The following is a 17,369-nucleotide window of genomic DNA, read 5'->3' on the forward strand; positions in this document are numbered from 1 at the left end:
TACTTCATGGGACGGTAATAGTTTGTTGAATTTAAGAGGTCACCTGGATATCTTGCTTGGTTGCTTATCCAGCTTTAGAAATTCAACACATTTCCAAATCAGCCTGTCTTGTCTGCAGTTTCCTGATCTTTTTAAGACATTTTACAATCTGCATGCTTGTATATGTTAACTCTTCAAATGACAGGAACAATTGTACGTGTGTTCACGCACATCACTGACTGTGCTAATAAAAGCTGCCCCAAAATGCAAAACAAATAAATTTACTGTTTACTACACATTTGTTTAAATATCTCTGTTGTGAATTTTAGATATATTTATTTATAACAATGATAAGTAAGTGAGTCCTTGAGTGAGTGAGTGGCTTACCTAGGTTGTGTCTCTTGTTTTTTGCGTGTTCGTGGATGTGTTTCTTCGTAAAACAGCCGAAAAAGACACAGTAGAGACAAGAATGGAGTCTGTTCAGGTGAGCGCCACATATGTGACAGATACACGACTTGGCCTGCAGAGACATATCCAAAGGAGGACAGAGGGGTTATGGGAGGACAGAAGAGAAAATGAATTGAGAACAAGAAAAGAGAGGACAAGTCAGTGCTGTGAGAAAATACTTTGAAGCAGGACAGAGCCCTGAGCTGTAATGTAAAGTGGCATAAGCATACAAAGTGGAACTCCCTGCCAACTGAATTAGATTTGCATCTCCCAGTCACTCACAATAAATACCTCAGATGATACGGTGCTTGAACAGACCTGATATGAAGGACAGACTAAAGATCGCTGGGTTTGCTGACAAATCAAATGCTGATAAATAACAACATACATTCACACAAAATCCTTCACTCTCTACCACATGCAGGTCAGGATGGGATTTAATGCTCGGCAGGTACACTGGAGAATATAAGTGGAATTTGTCTGAAGCACACAGTAACAGCAGTTGGAGCGTATGTGTGATTGGTTTGACCACAGCAGTCAAAGGTTACCAGAGAAATTGTGCATTAGAATACCTGACATCACTGGCAAACATGCAAAAAGCAGGCTGCACTAGAGCACAAGTCCCCACACCGCTTTACAAGAATATTGACAAAAGGGAGCCCTAACAACACTTGTTACGCTAGCAAGACCGGTGACCTACTCTGTATCAGAAAATCAGACAATAAAGCAAAAACTAAAAATACTGAATAAAGTGTGGCAGACACTGGTCAAAAAAACGGGGACAAATGAATTACAGATGTGGTCTGTGAGCACAGATGCACACACCTTTTGTGTTGTAATAATTGTGTTATAAAGGCCTCAAGAGCACAGTTATGACTTCTTATTTAATAATAATAAATGTTATTTATAGGCGCCTTTCAAAACACCCAAGTTCACTGTACAAAGTAAACAAAGTTACAACACATTCACATTAACAATATAAAACTTAAATATGTTAAAAGTTTAAAAGAAGTAAATTTGGCAATTTTTTAAAAAATGAAAAAAAAGAGGAATGGAAGTCAGAGTGAGTATGATCGTTTGAACAGGTGGGTTTGGAGATGGGATTTAAAAATGTCCAGTGTGTCAATGTTTCGGATGTCGGGTAGGAGGGAGTTTCAGAGGTGGTGGTGGTGGGGTGGTGGTGGTGGTGGTGGTGGTGGTGGTGGTGGTGGTGGGCAGAGCGGCTGAAGGCTCTGGAGAGATGGTGAGGATGAGGGAGCAAGATGATCTGAGAGTCCGGCTGGGTATGTTTAGTAGTTAAGTGAGGTACGGAGGGGCGAGGACATGGAGGGCCTTGAAGGTTAGTAGCATAGTTTTATAGATGTCTGTGTGATTGGGAGCCAGTGAAGTTATTGGAGAACCGGGGTGATGTGATGGAGAGAAGGTGTCCTGGTGATGATCTGGGCTGCAGCATTCTGAACTAGTTGGAGTACATGGAGGAACCTGAGGGGGAGACCAGAGAGAAGGGCGTTGCAATAATCCAGGTGGGAGGTGACCAGAGTCTTTCGAATAATCAGATCTCAAAATAAATATTTGGGTACAACCGTAACGACCGAATATTCAGGTCCAGCCCTAATAGCAATGAAACCGAATGTTATATTTACGGAATATATGGTCGAGGGGGAGAAGATAAATGAGAAGGATGGGACCAAGAACAGAGTCTTGGGGAACACCGGAGGAGAAGGGAGATGGCTGGGATGTAAAAGTTTTTAACTGAATTAACTGAGTGCGGCCAGACTGATATGATGTGAACCAGTCCAGAGGTGTGCATGATAAACCGATGGATGTCATTCTATGGAGGAAGATGGAATGGGAGATGGTGTCAAAAGCTGCACTAAGGTCGAGAAGGATGAGCATGGATAATAGTCCGGAGTCTGCTGCCATCAGGAGGTCGTCGGTTATTTTGAGTCGGGCTGTTTCTATGCTATCAAATGGACGTAAACCGGTCTGGAACTGTTTACACAGGTTATTGCGGCATCGGTGAGAGTGGAGTTGGGAGGCAATTGTTTTTTCCAGGATTTTGGAGATGAAGCTTAGATTACATATAGGACGGTAGTTGTTGAAGTTGGAGGGGTCGGCACCAGGTTATTTCAAGATTGGGGTAATGGCAGGTGTTTTGAAGGATGTAGGACCAGTTCCAATGGTGAGAGAACAGTGGATGATGACAGAAATGAGCGGGACCAGAGAGGGGAGGCAGGCTTTGACCAGTTGTGTGGGGAGGGGGTCCAGTTGACAGGTGGATAGCTTGGATTTCTGGATGAGCTCTGTGATTTCTGAGAGAGTGGGGAACTGGAAGGAGGAGAATGAGCGTGTGGATGGGTGAAAGTCGAATGAGATGCTGAGGTGAGTTTCTGAACCAAGGTGCTGGTTGATTTTCTGGATTTTTGCAGTGAAAAAGGACATAATGGAGTTGCAGAAGGAGGTTGTGTATAAGTGAGGGGGGACAGAGTCCTGGGATTGGGTGATCGTGTTAAGTAGGGAAAACTGACTCGGTGCTTCCATCATTTGTAGAGATTATACTGGAGTAGTAATGGGTTTTGGTGTTGGTGATGAGTCCATATAACATAGGATGTGGTTACTGTACATTTCTTTGTGAGTAGTAAGGCCAGTTTTTCTGTAAAGCCGCTCAAGTTGCCGACCTTTGGCTTTCATGAGCCAAAGATCGAGGGTGAACCAAGGGGCGGAGATGGAGAAAGAAACAGATCTGGTTTTTAACAGAGTGATTTGAGAATATTATGGAGTCCTGTGTTATAATTACAAGCCAATTCATCGGGGGTGGATAGATTGAAGTGAGAGTGACACTTGAAGTGAGAGTGACGGGTTGAAGTTCTTAGTATTACGGAATGAGATGAGACATGGTGTCTCAGTGATGGGAAGAGTGAGTTTGACTGTAAATGTGAGGAAAAAGTGGTCAGTTATGGGCAGTTCATTGGCTGTAAAGATGACACCAGAACAACAGATTAAGTTTAGAATGTGTCTTTTGGTGTGTGTGGAAATAGTGGTAAAAAAAAAATTCAAACCTTTCTAAACAGGATGTGACATCTTTGGTGAGAAGAACATTGGTATTGTCCATGTGAATATTGATATCACCCAGCAGTATTATGTTTGGTGAGCGAGATGATAGATGGGCGAGGAAAGCAGCAAAGTCTTTTAAAAAAACACTATTCACGGTTTAGAGGGGCAGTAGACAGTAACAATGATGGTGGGAGTGGGACCAGACAGCTTGCAGACAGTGGATTCAAATGAGCTGGAATGGGCACAGACACCGGCGAGACTTTCCACTTCTCGCGATAAATTATCGCAAGACCTTCTCCCCGACCTGAGCCACGGGGTTGACAGGTGTAAACAAACCCAGGAGGAGTGGATTCATTCAGCTGGGAAAAATCGTTGGGCTATTGCCATGTCTCGGTTAAACAAAGAAAGTGTAGCTTATGGTCAGTGAGGAGGTCCTAGATGAGATGTCCCTTGCTGGTCAGTCAGTGGATATTGAGCAGAGCAAAACTGAGTGAAATGCTGTCACAGTTAGTGGGAGTTCTGGCCGACCGAGCGAGGCAGGCTAACACGTTGTGGTCGACAACCTGGCTGGTGGAGCGTGGCGGGCATCAACAGCTGGACCAGATGGAGTTTTTAGCTGTTGAGCTGTTTTGGTGGAAATTCCGGCGGGATCCTCAGTGGATGTATCTCCGACGGGGTTGGAAGGTGATGTCCAGGTGGAGGTGGAGTGCCACTGACGCAGGTCTAGCCAGATGACAGCCGGAGCAGTTCAGCTGCCGAGTACTGGAGCAAGCCCGTCACTGGCAATTGAACAGGCAGTTGGAAGAGCCAGACACATACAGACCAGATGTATGTCCGACCGGCACGCATTGTGGACAAGGACTCAGGAGCGTCAACGTCCAGGTAAAAACGCCAGGTGAGGCTCAAGCCGGGACAGGTGAGTTAATGCTGGTTAAAACTCACTCCAACAGTAGTGTTGGCAAATCATAAAAGTGCTCCAAATGAGGACAATTGCAGGGTCTAATAAGGTCATGAAACCATAAAATGTGTCTAAAAAGTTGAAAAGTTACCAGCGAGCAGCGGCAGCAAGTTGCACCAGCAGTCACTCGTCGGCCATCTTGGTAAATCTGTGAAGTGGTCTCTTCTTTACTACACAACCCCCTAACACACCATCAGGTTTTACTTTTTATGCACAAATGAAATAAATGCACCAACTCCAAACGAACTAAGCAGCATGAACCGCACAGAGATACAGGGTAAATGGCTATACGTAATGAGGACAGAAGATGTACAACAGGCTGTTGAATCACTGCTCAAGAATGTGATGCAAAATATGATAGGACACAGATTCATCAACGACTCTGCTACTGAAAAAAAAAAAAAAATGTTAATGTCAGACACCCAGATCAAGCACTTGATGTTGTTTGGTATAAGGAAGCTTCACAATTCAATTGCTCTCCTGAAAGTCTAATAAATGTACAGTAGACTGTCTACATTCCAATAGTTGGGAAATTTAAAAAACAATTTGGACTTCAGCTAATGCAAAGTCTCTCCGCTGTGATTACGCTCAGTACTTTGCCTCAACAGTATTTTTGGTAAGGTGAGGGATCGTGCATCAGAAAGGCCATTAGAATGCCGACTTTGAGAAGGAGAAATTGAATAAGGAGTGAGACGGTGAACGAGAGTAATCTAATCAAAGTCTTTCAGGGTGCAGACCTGCCGCAATGAGTCGCCCACTCACTGCAAGACAACAGAAAGGAGATGCGAAGCAGATGAAGCTGCACAAAGTGAAAAATAAGCTATGGATTTGGGAAATTTATCAGTTTTAAATTTCTGGTACACAGTGTGAAACTAACTTGCAAGACAGACACACAAAGTTCTAAATAACTAAAACTATTGGACATTAATACAACAGTCCTGTACAGCATTGTCTACCTATTGCTAACTATTGACTGGAGATTTAATAGTGTAACCTGAGCTTATTGCACCAGAGAAATAAAGGGGTTATGCCAGGCAGTCACATGTTCTTCTCAATGGATAATACACAACACATAACTTAGAACAGTGCAATGACATTACTACACAATCAGTGACAGGCGATCAAGCCAAAATGTAATATAGTGATATTTTGGGGTAAAATTACAAATCTCAGTCTGAGTCCCAATTTTACCAGTAGATTTAGCTGAAATGATGGGATTACAAGTTTAGTTATACATATGGTTGCCTGGATACAAAACTTGTCAATTCAGCTCATCTCGAAAGGCCAATTTCACAAATTTCTCCCTCTGTTTTTTGTCCTGATTTTATAAAAACAGTTCAAAATAAAAAACTGTGGTTTGTGTCCCAACTACACTGACAATTTTCTCAGGATGGTGGTCCACTTGCTGCTATTTTTCATTTGCCATGCTGTTATCTGTTTACAAAATAGTGCAAAAATATTGCAGTCCAATATGGCAAAGTTTGAGTCCATCCATGAGATGAAAGACTCACTGGAGAGGCAGCTGAATCACATCAATGACTACTACTACAACAACCTGGGCAGCCAGTATGTAGGTAGGTAGGTAGGTAGGTAGGTAGGAATGGTTTGAAGTCAGCAGTTGGAACAATGAGGCTACTATCAGAATGTTGGTCTATGCATGAGTGCTTTGTGTTCAAATAAACTGTTCACAACAAAATAAAGTTCTGTTTTTATTATATTCACTTGTCAAAACCACCAGTAGTGCATTTTTTGTTCGAATAATGTTGAAAACATTAAGCAAACTATCATTATTCAGCATCTTATTAAAATATACTAATAATAACACCAATAGTGTTGCTCATTTATTGTAGTAGAGGGCAGGCGGATTTTCAGCATTAAAAACTGCTACTTTGAGACCTGAATGTCTGTAGAAGTGAGATGCTTGCCTGTGGGAGTGGGTAGAAATGGTCAGAAAGTCTGTATGAGAGTAAGTGGGTACAGGAATGAAATAACAGGACCGTGCAGAACTATATATAGCTAGGACCAGCAGACAGAACGTGAATAACAGGCACGAATGATTTGGGGGAACATGTCTAATTGTTATTGTTCAGGCAGATATAGTGATTGTGATTTGATTTGCAATATAATCATTTTACAGTCTACTTCAGTTCAATATTTACTGTGTAATAGATGTGCTGGAGGGCTACCATCCCATCAAAGGTGCAACTGTCATGAGGAACATAGTGTGAATTTGTAAAATCATGCTGTAGAACACATATCCTAAATTGCAGCCTTACCGATTTCCCAAATGTATTTTTTCAAATTGCTATTTAAAGGGATTCAATATTCATTTGCTTGCATCATGGCAGGCAATGGGTGTGACATTGCACCACAAATGCCAGTGTCATGGAGATAGGCAGCAAAACTCCCAGTCAGGTCTGTGTTTTGGCTGAGCATTAGTAGGCATGGGCTAGTTTTTCATGACGTTGCAGTAGAGGGGATATTCAGGGTTGCAGACACTAAGCTCTGTTTTTATTTAAATCGGTCTGTTAGCCAGCCAGCTCTGAATGGATGTGTGAGAGAAGGCGCAGCACCAAAGCAGAGAGGGAAGCTTTTCAAAAGGGAATAAATAATGAGTGATCGAAAGAGGAAACAAAGTGTTCACATTACTAAAACCACTAAAACTGGCATCTACTACAGATTGTTTAAACTTTTACAATAGACCTTGTATCGATGACATACAAAGACAAAGAAGGGCACAGACGAGATGAAAAGGGATACAGATTGAAGAAGGAATTGTGTTTTATAGGTGTAAGACAGGTCATACCTTTTGAACCACAGATGAGTTCAAAAAACAGAAATCCTAAATGTATGTTTTAGTGGATTCCTTCAACCCATCCAACCTTAGCAGTGACACTGTAATCCTCACTCGTCCACTGCACCACAACACCAAGTCCTAAACAAGACGTCCTGCCACTGCCACGCCTTGGCCTCCTTCTCACAACCTGAACACCGTCTTAGTGGGCAGAAAATCTATCTCTGCTGTCTCCGTCTCACCATGGTTCACAGGCTGTCTATTCCTCATTGTCAGCAGTCCGGCATCTCTCTGCACCCAGGGCTTTTAATGTTCTATTAGATCGGCTATTGATCAGTCGCTGGCTCAGATGACTGGAACAAGTGTTGGACAGGTAGCAAGCTCATGATCGTGCTGCGCTATGCTCCATCTCCCATCTGGGATGCACTCTTTAGGGGCCAGTCAGGCTGCTTACCGTGTGAGGGGAACTGACCTGCTAATGTACAAAGGTGTTGATTGATAGAACAGATTCAGAAAGGCATTAGCTGAATGAATAGCTCTCCAATGAATCTTCAATGTGAACTTAATTTTGCATTTGATGCTTCATGGACCTTCTGAAGCTGTGAGTGGCTGTCAGCTAATGACAACCATGTTCCAACAGCTATGAAACTTGTGTTTTACAACCTAGCAGCATACATCTAAAAATACAATTCATGCATCAAACTCAGGTTCTCCACTTGCATTCTTTCAGTCTGGCTGCATTATTCCTCCCTCAGCATTTAAGTTAATGCATTCATATATTCAAATGTAGCCTGTAATGTGATGAGCTGTAACTGAGGAGAAAGAATGGCAATGGTAATTATGATGTGGACGAAGGTCTGGCTCTACTAAGCACGCTCCTGCTGCTCCAAAAAACTAAACAGGGAGGGGAGGGGAGGGGAGGGGAGAGAGAGTCAATACAGAATAGAAAGCATGGCTATATGAGAGCAGTGACTCACCATGTTGCCTAACACTCATAAGCCTGTGCATGCTTCTAAGTATACACATGCTCATATATCAACAAAACTAACAGTGGCTGGCATGCATACTGCATGGTCTGTCTAAAAACATATACAGAGTCTCTCTACAAACAGGCGTACACACAGAGACATTTTTACACATTTGCTGTCAGTCAGACACACATACATAGATACACAGAATCCTCTTTGATTCTATGTTTAAAAAGAACAAGCCGAGAGAGGCTGGGGAAGGAAACTGATGATGGTGCTCCAGAAACGTGCTGCCGACTGACCCCGTGGGCTGCAGCCTGTCAGTGCCTTGGCAGGATGATGTTGTGGCCCCCCATTCCCCCACCCAATATGCAATATGCACTCCCAGTAAGCTGCCCTGGAGACGTATACAATATGAATCTTATTCTATTCTTTTGTTCACGTCTGTCCTCCATCAGCGCATCGTAACCTCTGTTGACAATGACATGCCATGTGGTCTTTGCGTGACAATGTATTCCCAGCTCAATCAAATGAATCTGAGTTGTGGGAGACATGTGGGATTGTTGGAGTGTGCAGTTTCCGCTCCTACTGTCACACTGCGCCAAGGAGCCAAACCCAAAGCCCCAGACTATGGAGTCTACCTTCTTGACATCCCCAGTAAACAAAATTAAACTGATTAAATAAAAAGTGAAAAAAGATGGTTTGTGCCACTATCTGGCACTTAATCATGATTTTTGTGTTCAGAGATGGTCTAATGGAATACACACTAAATACACATGCATAAAAAAAACAGCCATACTACGTCAAAAGGTAACCATGCAGAAAGCCTCATCACACAAAAGCACCAGGTCAATCATCATTAGATTCACTAGTGGGTAGACAGACAGGCTACAAAATAAATCAACCAGTAAAAATACTGGCAAATGTATAGCAAGAAGGTAGCTCATGCATAAGGGTGTTTACTTGTCTGCACAGATGGTTAACAGTGGCACTCCATGTTAACTAAAGGCTGCACAATCATGTCAAAACTTGCAGATGCCCACAACCATGCTGCAGATGCCTACAACCATGCTGCTCCACTAAAGTAGCATACATACTCAGTCACACGCATGCATAATGGAGAGGGACTCCTTGTACTCACAGCACGAAAGTTTTGAAAACGCCTCCCCCAACTTTTATATCGTCAGATCACATATTTATTTCTTCTCTATTCCCACTGCACCAATCAGGGTCTACAGAGCCTTAAATATTACCTGCAGGAAAGTGTATGAGCACTACTGATTACAGGCACAGTGGGGCTATTAGTGCACTACAGAGTCTTTAAAAGTGAGATTATATGAAGCAGACCCAAGTAATAATTTATCTTGGAAGGGTCTAATGCCACAGTCTTCTTCTTTTTTTACAAGGACAGACAACCGTTTTTAGACAGATTGCCTAGTCTTAAGAAAAGCTGTCATTTGGACCCAAGGTTTTAACAATAGGGAATAACTGAGTGTCCACACTAAAAGAGATTGATTGCCTCTTGGTTCTGGGCTTGGTCAGCCACTGGAGGGTGACTGACAGCTCATTAGCCAGATGGTGGTGCAAAGGGATGGCTGGACAGCAGCCTCAATGGCTGGCTCAGGCCATGACTAGCATGCTTTGTACCACTGATGCCTGTCCAAAGCCTCTCAAAAGAGAAGTATCACTAGTCAAAGGAAGGGCAAAGAGAAGAAATGGTCAGTGGAAGGGGAAAAAATGGAAGAGTGAATGAGTCTTGCAAGGAGGGGCTGAGAGTTGAGCTGGATACAGCTTACAGAGAGATGAGCTTAATCTAAGCGCAAAGTCTTCCACAGTCCAAAAAACTCTCAAATTCACATTTGATACTTAAGTGATGGGGCTCACTGCAAAATGTCATTCATATGAATATTGTTCTCATTATTCCTCATCTGACACTGTCCAATAAATGGCCTCATGGAGCACTCCACCCATGCCCTTGACCTCCACTTTTACCTATGTGCCTATGTCCATGTTGCATCTATTTAAACACATTTGTTCTCTAGTGGAAGATTACTAAAGTATAGTACGGCACCAAGCATTTTTGCTACTTTAGTATATATCACCAGAAAAAAACTGGCACAGAAGAAAGCACATCTAGCAATACAGTATAAAGAAGACAGAGAGTATGCTACAGATAACAAGATATACGATACCAACTACATATTACACCAGCCTCTGTGGTTGAAAAACCGGAAGGCAAATAACATGCGAAAGGGACATCCCAAGGTGACACACCAGGACAACAATTACTCTGGGAGGAGTTCACAGACCTTCTGCCATTTGTTTAGTCTGAGTCACTGAGTCACAGCCATGGTGACTGACAGACCAAAAGCCACATTCGGCCAGACCTAGGAGTGACAGGGAACATACAGAGATGAAGGAATCAGGACTGGATGAGGGCCAGAAACCAACACCTGACATCACCAAACCCAAAGTGTTGTCTGCGAGGCAGCGGGATGAGGAGAAAAGGACAGAATAGGAAGACCGTAAAATGAGAATATTAGAGGCTTGGAAATGAATTTCCTAGAATCTAGGAATTCAGGATGAAAATCTCAAACTGGCAGTTTAACAAAGCAGTCACTGTTTTGTGTAATAACAACAGTATTATAATTACTGAAAGATAAACAATACAAGTGGATTGTTTTTCACACCAATTTAATGGGATAATCAAGAGGCAACATGCATTGTGAGCTGAAATAGGTTTGCATGCAGAAAAAACTAAAAGAAAGGAAAAGAAAAGAAGATTCAGCATGGGAGTGAGCGCAAGAATAGGAACGAGCAAGCAATGTTAAGAGTCTGTAGGAATTGATCCCAGTGCTACAAACGTACGCTGATGAGTCAGGGAGCAGGCCTATGATGTGATGGAGACAGATGTGACAAAGAGATCTCCTCATAGCAAAGAAATCAACCTCTCTCTGGGATAGGCCTTGCCTCAGTGCATATGTGTGTGCCAACTGAAAGAACGGCAGCAGCATAAATGTGTCATCCTTAAAAATATATCTATTTTCCTACCTCTGAAATACCCAGCAACATCTAGCAAATGATTTCTCTCTCCTTTCTGCATCAAACGCCGAAAGGAGGTTGGCACTTGTGGGGACAGGGTGGGGTTATGGTTCCTTGTATTATATGATTTATCAAAACTAGAAAATAAAAGTTGACTTCAGCCAGCTCTCTAATCATGATCCTTATCCCTTTAATCTAAGTGACAGCAAATTTTTCAAAGCAGTTATGGCTGTAAAATTCTGTCAACCCCACCTACCATGCTTTCATCTTCTCCAGTCTCCACTCAACCTAAGGGAAAGCCCTGGTTTTACTGCATAACACAGTCACTCTTTGTGGCAGTGTTTTAGTAGACCAGTATACTGAACTGAGCATATCCTGCTGTATGGAGCAACCCCTAGATAAAAAAACCCTACATGAATATTCAAACTATCCCTCCACCACCATAGCCATTCTATAAACCATAAATTATAAATATAATTGGAGTTAGGGTCTCCAGCTGAAATCTATATAAAGAAAATGAATTCAGCCATTAATAAAAGCAAGGGCAGGTTTCTGTCCCCAGGCTGCTCTGACATTCTTTTGTCCAAGTCTACTTAAATGGCACATGGTAATGTGGTGGAACATCAATCTCAATGAAGAGAGAAAAGATCAGAAAATTGCTTAGACACATGTGACATAAAACTCAAAACTTCATATCGATTATTAGAAATGGCCAAAATAAAGAAAAGGACTCTGGAAGACAAAAAAAAGCGTGTAGTTTAAAACAACAGCTTCTAATCTGAAATCTGGAACAGTTTTTTGTCCATACTGTGTGCAACCCCTCTGGCTAACAGGCATGCCAATTAGCACTTTTGCAGTAACAGATAGCCCTTGACACGTGGCTGCCTCAATCAGAACAGAAACTAACAAAGCACTAAGTGAAATCAGATTAAGAAATATTTATCTGAATTAAATCCCCATGAACACCAAAGAGAAAACACAACTGCATACTTGGTTATTCTTGATATCTCATTTTATGCGGCATCTTTAATAGACTGCTTAATTTGAACTGAATTGTTTTCTTCATAGAGCATCTGTGTCACACAGTTAAACAATGATTTCGATATAGGTTGTGCAGAAGAAAATAAAACATATTTATTAAATATGGACATCACACTTAAGGCCTGATAGTCCATAAAAATAACAAATTTGTACAATTTCACACATCGTGTCAGTGTAAAAGCTTGTGTTATGTCCAGGTTAATGAAGCATTCTTTCTAGAGCCATTATGTTTAAAGAATAACTTACATTTATGCCACCAAAATTAAACATAGCAGATTTTAAGTCACGTAGGGTCATGATGTCTCTCCTGCAAACTCCTCTCACTGCCATTCTTTTTGTTATTTGTGCAGAGCAGGTGACAGGTTTTCTATCTATGTTCCTGCACATCACCTGGGAATTGATTTTCGCTTGAGGTAGAGATTATGAGAGCTTGCAGGAACGCTGCTGAGGACAGACTACAGAGAAAAAAAGAAAATGCAGAAATTCAGGATACTAGGTACTGCCAAATGAAACCAAGTTGAATGATAATGTCCTTCAACTTCCCTCTATGTCAAAAGTGTCTCTCTTATTCTAGAGTGCTTCCCACTGTTGTAAGATGAATATGCAGTTAGCAGTGCAGTGACAAGCTCTTGCCCAATGAACCATTCTAATATTCAGAATACCTCTCAATGTCACTGCCATCAATTAAAATGAGATTTTGATATAGCAAAGACAGAAGCTGATTTTGTATACGTAATCCACAATGTTACATTACCAGTATCTGATGATAAATCCGTCTTAGTCATCTTGGCCCTAACTCAAGGCCGCACAAAAACCACAAGTGCCTTACCTCACCTCATGAGAATACACTGTCTATGTACCACTAGAGCAGCACTACACCTGTTCTGCATTTCACATGAGTTAGATGTAAAGAGACTCAGTACGGAGGGTGTGAGGCACAAGGCTTCTGAAATATATTCATCCTGAAGCACAACTAAGTAATACAGAGAACATTTCAAGCAGAAGCTTAAATGTAGGCCCTTGTAATCAAACCTGATTTTAAATGCTATTTGTCAAACAACTCTGTCTACAGCTGTATTTAAAAATGCAACAGCATCACCACTGTGGATATATAATGATTCTGTATGTGCATGGTGGTATTTCTTAAATAAGTGAACAAAAGCAGGGGCTCGTCTTTCTCTTTTGACCTGCTTTTCAGCCATAGTTGAACGTAAAGCTACATGTCTTCTATTTCAGTATTGGATACAGTATTGTGTGCAATGACACAAAGCTAGCAAAGACCAAATGCCGAATACTTGACACTTCCAAGGTCACTCTGGGTATACAGGAGAAGCAGGTGGTGCTCATTTGGAAGAAAAAAATTCATGGACATGGAGTGATGGAGTACAGAGTGTAAAAATAGAGTCCAACTCAGCTTTATATTACCAAAGGCAGTTTAAAAGTGTATAAGAACCTGCTTATGGCAAAATGACCTAAATGGTTCCAATGGAAGACTGACATTTATCCTTAAGGACTAAGACAACTAGTGGATTCTGACCTGGAGATGGTTATTCATGTAGCATGCATGCATTACAGAGATGTCTGGGGATGAAAAACGTGGAAAGTGAAACTTCACCATATCCCTCATACATCGTCACTGTGCTTATAAAAGATGAAAAGTAGTAATTGCCGTTGATGCACTGACTGGCTAAAGAAAACGTCAGAGACGAAAAGTAAGGTTGGCAGGAAAACTGAAAAACGGGAATGTTTCAAAAATTGATACGGAAAGTTTTTTTGTTTTGTTTTTTTAAGCCATGTTTGCAACAGTTACACATAGCCAGGAGTTTGGGCAAAACATTGGTATTTAGTAAGGAGTAAGCGATACAAAGCACCTCTAATGAGTCCCATATTTGCAACAGACTTACTAAGCTCCTACTGACTGCATTCCTGTAAGGCAGAGGGTAAGACAGAAATTAAGCAGGTGTAATTGACTTTCATCAAACACTGATAAAATTGTTGCAGTGTCACCCACAACATTTTCTGAGAAATATTTAGGATTGTGTCATGTATTTTGAAATGCCACCCTGCAGTTTCTGTTTTAATTATGCTGTACTTCAGGGTGTTGAAAGAAAAAATTAAGGCAGTGTGAGCACTGCGTTCAGAGGAAAGTATGTCACCACAACACCATATCAGCAAAAGGTTCAGAGACCATTTACGATTGACTTATTTGCTTTGACATGCCCACAATGTAACGGAGATATGCTTTTTGCTGTTCCACTCATGTTTCACCTTCCCACCAGGTAATCTTTCTGGCTCCAACAGTGCATCAAAACAAATAGAACAGAGAATGTTGATTCCTTCTGCTGGATTGTGTTACATCTAATAGTCAGTCCATTAAATGAAGACACACTGAGGCAGGTGGGTGAGCAGGAGGAGAGAAAGCAATGCCAGCTTGTATTCATCTAAACTACCTGTGATATCAGAGAAGATAAGGAGGCGAAAAGCATCAACTCACCAGCTCAGTCCATCCTGCATCACTCTGAAGCACCTATTTTATCACAACGACATAAAAATGCATGACATATGTAAGAAAGGCATGGATTTCTTATGAGCAAGTGACAAATAATTGTTGCTAGTCCTCACTGAAACTAAAACTATGTTTTTCAATGTGAACATCATGGCACAAAAGCAAACAAAAAGAAGGAAGTTGGCAAAAAGGAAGACAAATGGTTCCAAAGTGAGAGAAATTGTAATACAGTTCACTGATGACATCACAACGTAGAGAGCTAATTTGGAATTGTGTAGGCCGAGCAGATGTGGGATGAGCCCAAAAAACAAATTGGCAGTAAGGCAATCAGCTGAAATTGCAGCATCGTAAGTGGATGACCATGGCAGAAAAAACACTGACATAGGATGCTCTTGAGAGAACCGCTCTTGAGTGGACCCAGTGGGAGCGCGCGCGCGCGCGCGTGTGGACAGACACAATGGGTCTTTTCGGTGTGGTAGTGCTAACCCGTGGCCACAACTCTTCGGGAACCCAAGTTTAGTCATCCATCCTAACCGCTCTGCTAACCTAACCGACTGGCTGAAGACAGAAAGGTTTAATTATCGTTGTTTTAGATAGCAAAGACAAACTATTACTGCTAAGTATCCGCAGCTCACCAAGCAGAGTCTTGCTAGCTAACTCACCGGTGATAACCTAGCTGGCTATCCATAGTACTATCAACATTACTGCTGCATGAGGACAGTCTTAGCAAGACCTTCATTTTGCTCTGTCCATTCAGTGATTGTGCTTCATGTGGGACATCATTTGCACTCCAATTCAGTGTCTGTCTGTGTGCTACATCAATATTATTTCACTTCTATTTCCGAAGCTAACGTTGCAGTTCCTGTGTTTTTACCTTGCGTCTCCTGGTCTCAGCAGTACCACTCCAAACAAAGCATTGGTATATGACTCGAAGATTTTGTTTCCAATTATCCACCTTATAACCGTTCACATGGGAGCACCCGGCCGGACTCATGACAGACAAAACATTCAGTTTGGGTTTTTAGGTGACAATGAAAAGTCTCCTGGATTGTTCACTTAGCTAGGCTAGCTAGCACAAACTGTCTGTCCAGAAATGGTTTCCGTTTGGAAATGGGACAATCGATGTAGTATCCAAAGTGCTCCTCGGGCATCTGACAAACACGGTCTTTGCTTAACTTGCTAGAAATCTGATTGTGCAGCCATCTAACAGAATTATCACGCCACTAAAATTTCTGTTCCCCTTGCTGTTTTGACAGTTGTCTTTTCCTTTAACGTTAGCTCCACTTCCACTCTCACGATTAGTTAGCTTTCTTTCTCTAGTTAGCCTGCTAACAAACTAGAGCTTCACAATGCCCGCCCAGCGTGCGCCATGATTTGCCAACACAAAGAAGGTACGTCACTACGTTCACTTTAGAGCACGTTGGGTGAGCTTGGTTTGTAGTACAGCGCGTCCCGTACGGCTGGATGTTGAAGTTAAACCGTTAGATGCATTGCTGACGTTGCCTTGACAAAAACACCTCCCATCTAGGGTAATCGGGAAATGTAACCGATCTGAGATTTACGACAATGTTATTCTGAATGGTGCAAATTTCATCTGATTGCAATGTTGAGCTTCTTCTGAAATCATTACTAACCTAGAAGGTATTGCCCCCAAATTATGAGCTGCTGTTGAATTGTGTTTTCGAGAGATGTTCTCTTTCTCACTGAAGTACTCAGTATTCCGACATTATTTATGCAGAAATGTCAATTTATTGTAAATAGAGTGGGTGACACCTACATATTCAAATATAAACATTTCATTAAAACACCTGCAAAAATCACCCATACTTATTTGAAGGTATAATTATTGTCAAGTACCCTTTTAGATTGATCAATTAAAGTCTACCACCTAGTGGATATATGGCGTATGTGTGCAGTTACAATCACAAAGCATATAAGATTCAACTTTAAAGTCACCTTTGGTCCCCAAATGTACATGTTTGGACACAAGTTCTCGTGGGTTTTCTGTATTTTCAAGTCTGTTTTCATTCTAGATTCTCACTGAACGCATCAAAACTATGAATGAACACATATGGAATCATGTAGTAAACAAAAAAGTGTGAAATAAGTCAAAACATGAAACAAAACTTTTCTTTTCTTCAAAATAGCCACCCTTTGCTTTGATTACTGCTTTACACACTCTTGGCATTCTCTCCATGAGCTTCATGAGGTGGTCACCTGAAATTGTCAGTTCACAGGTGTGCCTTGTCAAGGTTAATTTGTGGAATTTCTTGCCTTCTTAATGGGGTGAATGTAAATAGTCATAAAAATAAAGAAAAAACATTAAATGAGAAAGTGTGTCCAAACTGATAGTGTACATTGAACAAAAATATAAAAAGTCAGCATTGCAAATGATCATTTTTCTGATTGAGAGAAAAAGTTAAATATCTAATTTCTAAAGTTATGGTTAGAAAATGCGTGCATCAGACGTTTTTGAGCTGTTCAGCTGGTGCCAAATTGTTGACTTTTGATTTAATCCACGCTCTCGTGGGTTGTGGCTTGAAAGGGCATTGAGCAGATAAGTACACAGACACTGCTATG

General features: G+C 41.5%; 1 protein-coding gene across 2 annotated transcripts in view; it reads right to left on the reverse strand.

The window, feature by feature from the left end:
- LOC111579432 (ubiquitin carboxyl-terminal hydrolase 22-like) overlaps nt 1-16,126 on the reverse strand; it is a 41,845-nt gene extending 25,719 nt beyond the window's left edge. The window contains exons 1-3 of one of the 2 annotated variants that reach the window (XM_023286729.3): nt 15,664-16,126; nt 14,778-14,810; nt 367-499 (exon numbers count right to left, since the gene is read on the reverse strand). In XM_023286729.3, the coding sequence (XP_023142497.1) occupies nt 367-499; nt 14,778-14,810; nt 15,664-15,783 (286 nt within the window). In that variant the 5' untranslated portion in view covers nt 15,784-16,126. The remainder of the gene's footprint in view (nt 1-366; nt 500-14,777; nt 14,811-15,663) is intronic. The other variant, XM_023286730.3, reaches the window with a different exon arrangement.
- Nucleotides 16,127-17,369: the final 1,243 nt, after the last annotated feature.

The sequence above is a fragment of the Amphiprion ocellaris genome, chromosome 19 (assembly GCF_022539595.1).
Source record: "Amphiprion ocellaris isolate individual 3 ecotype Okinawa chromosome 19, ASM2253959v1, whole genome shotgun sequence".
Lineage (NCBI taxonomy): Eukaryota > Metazoa > Chordata > Actinopteri > Pomacentridae > Amphiprion > Amphiprion ocellaris.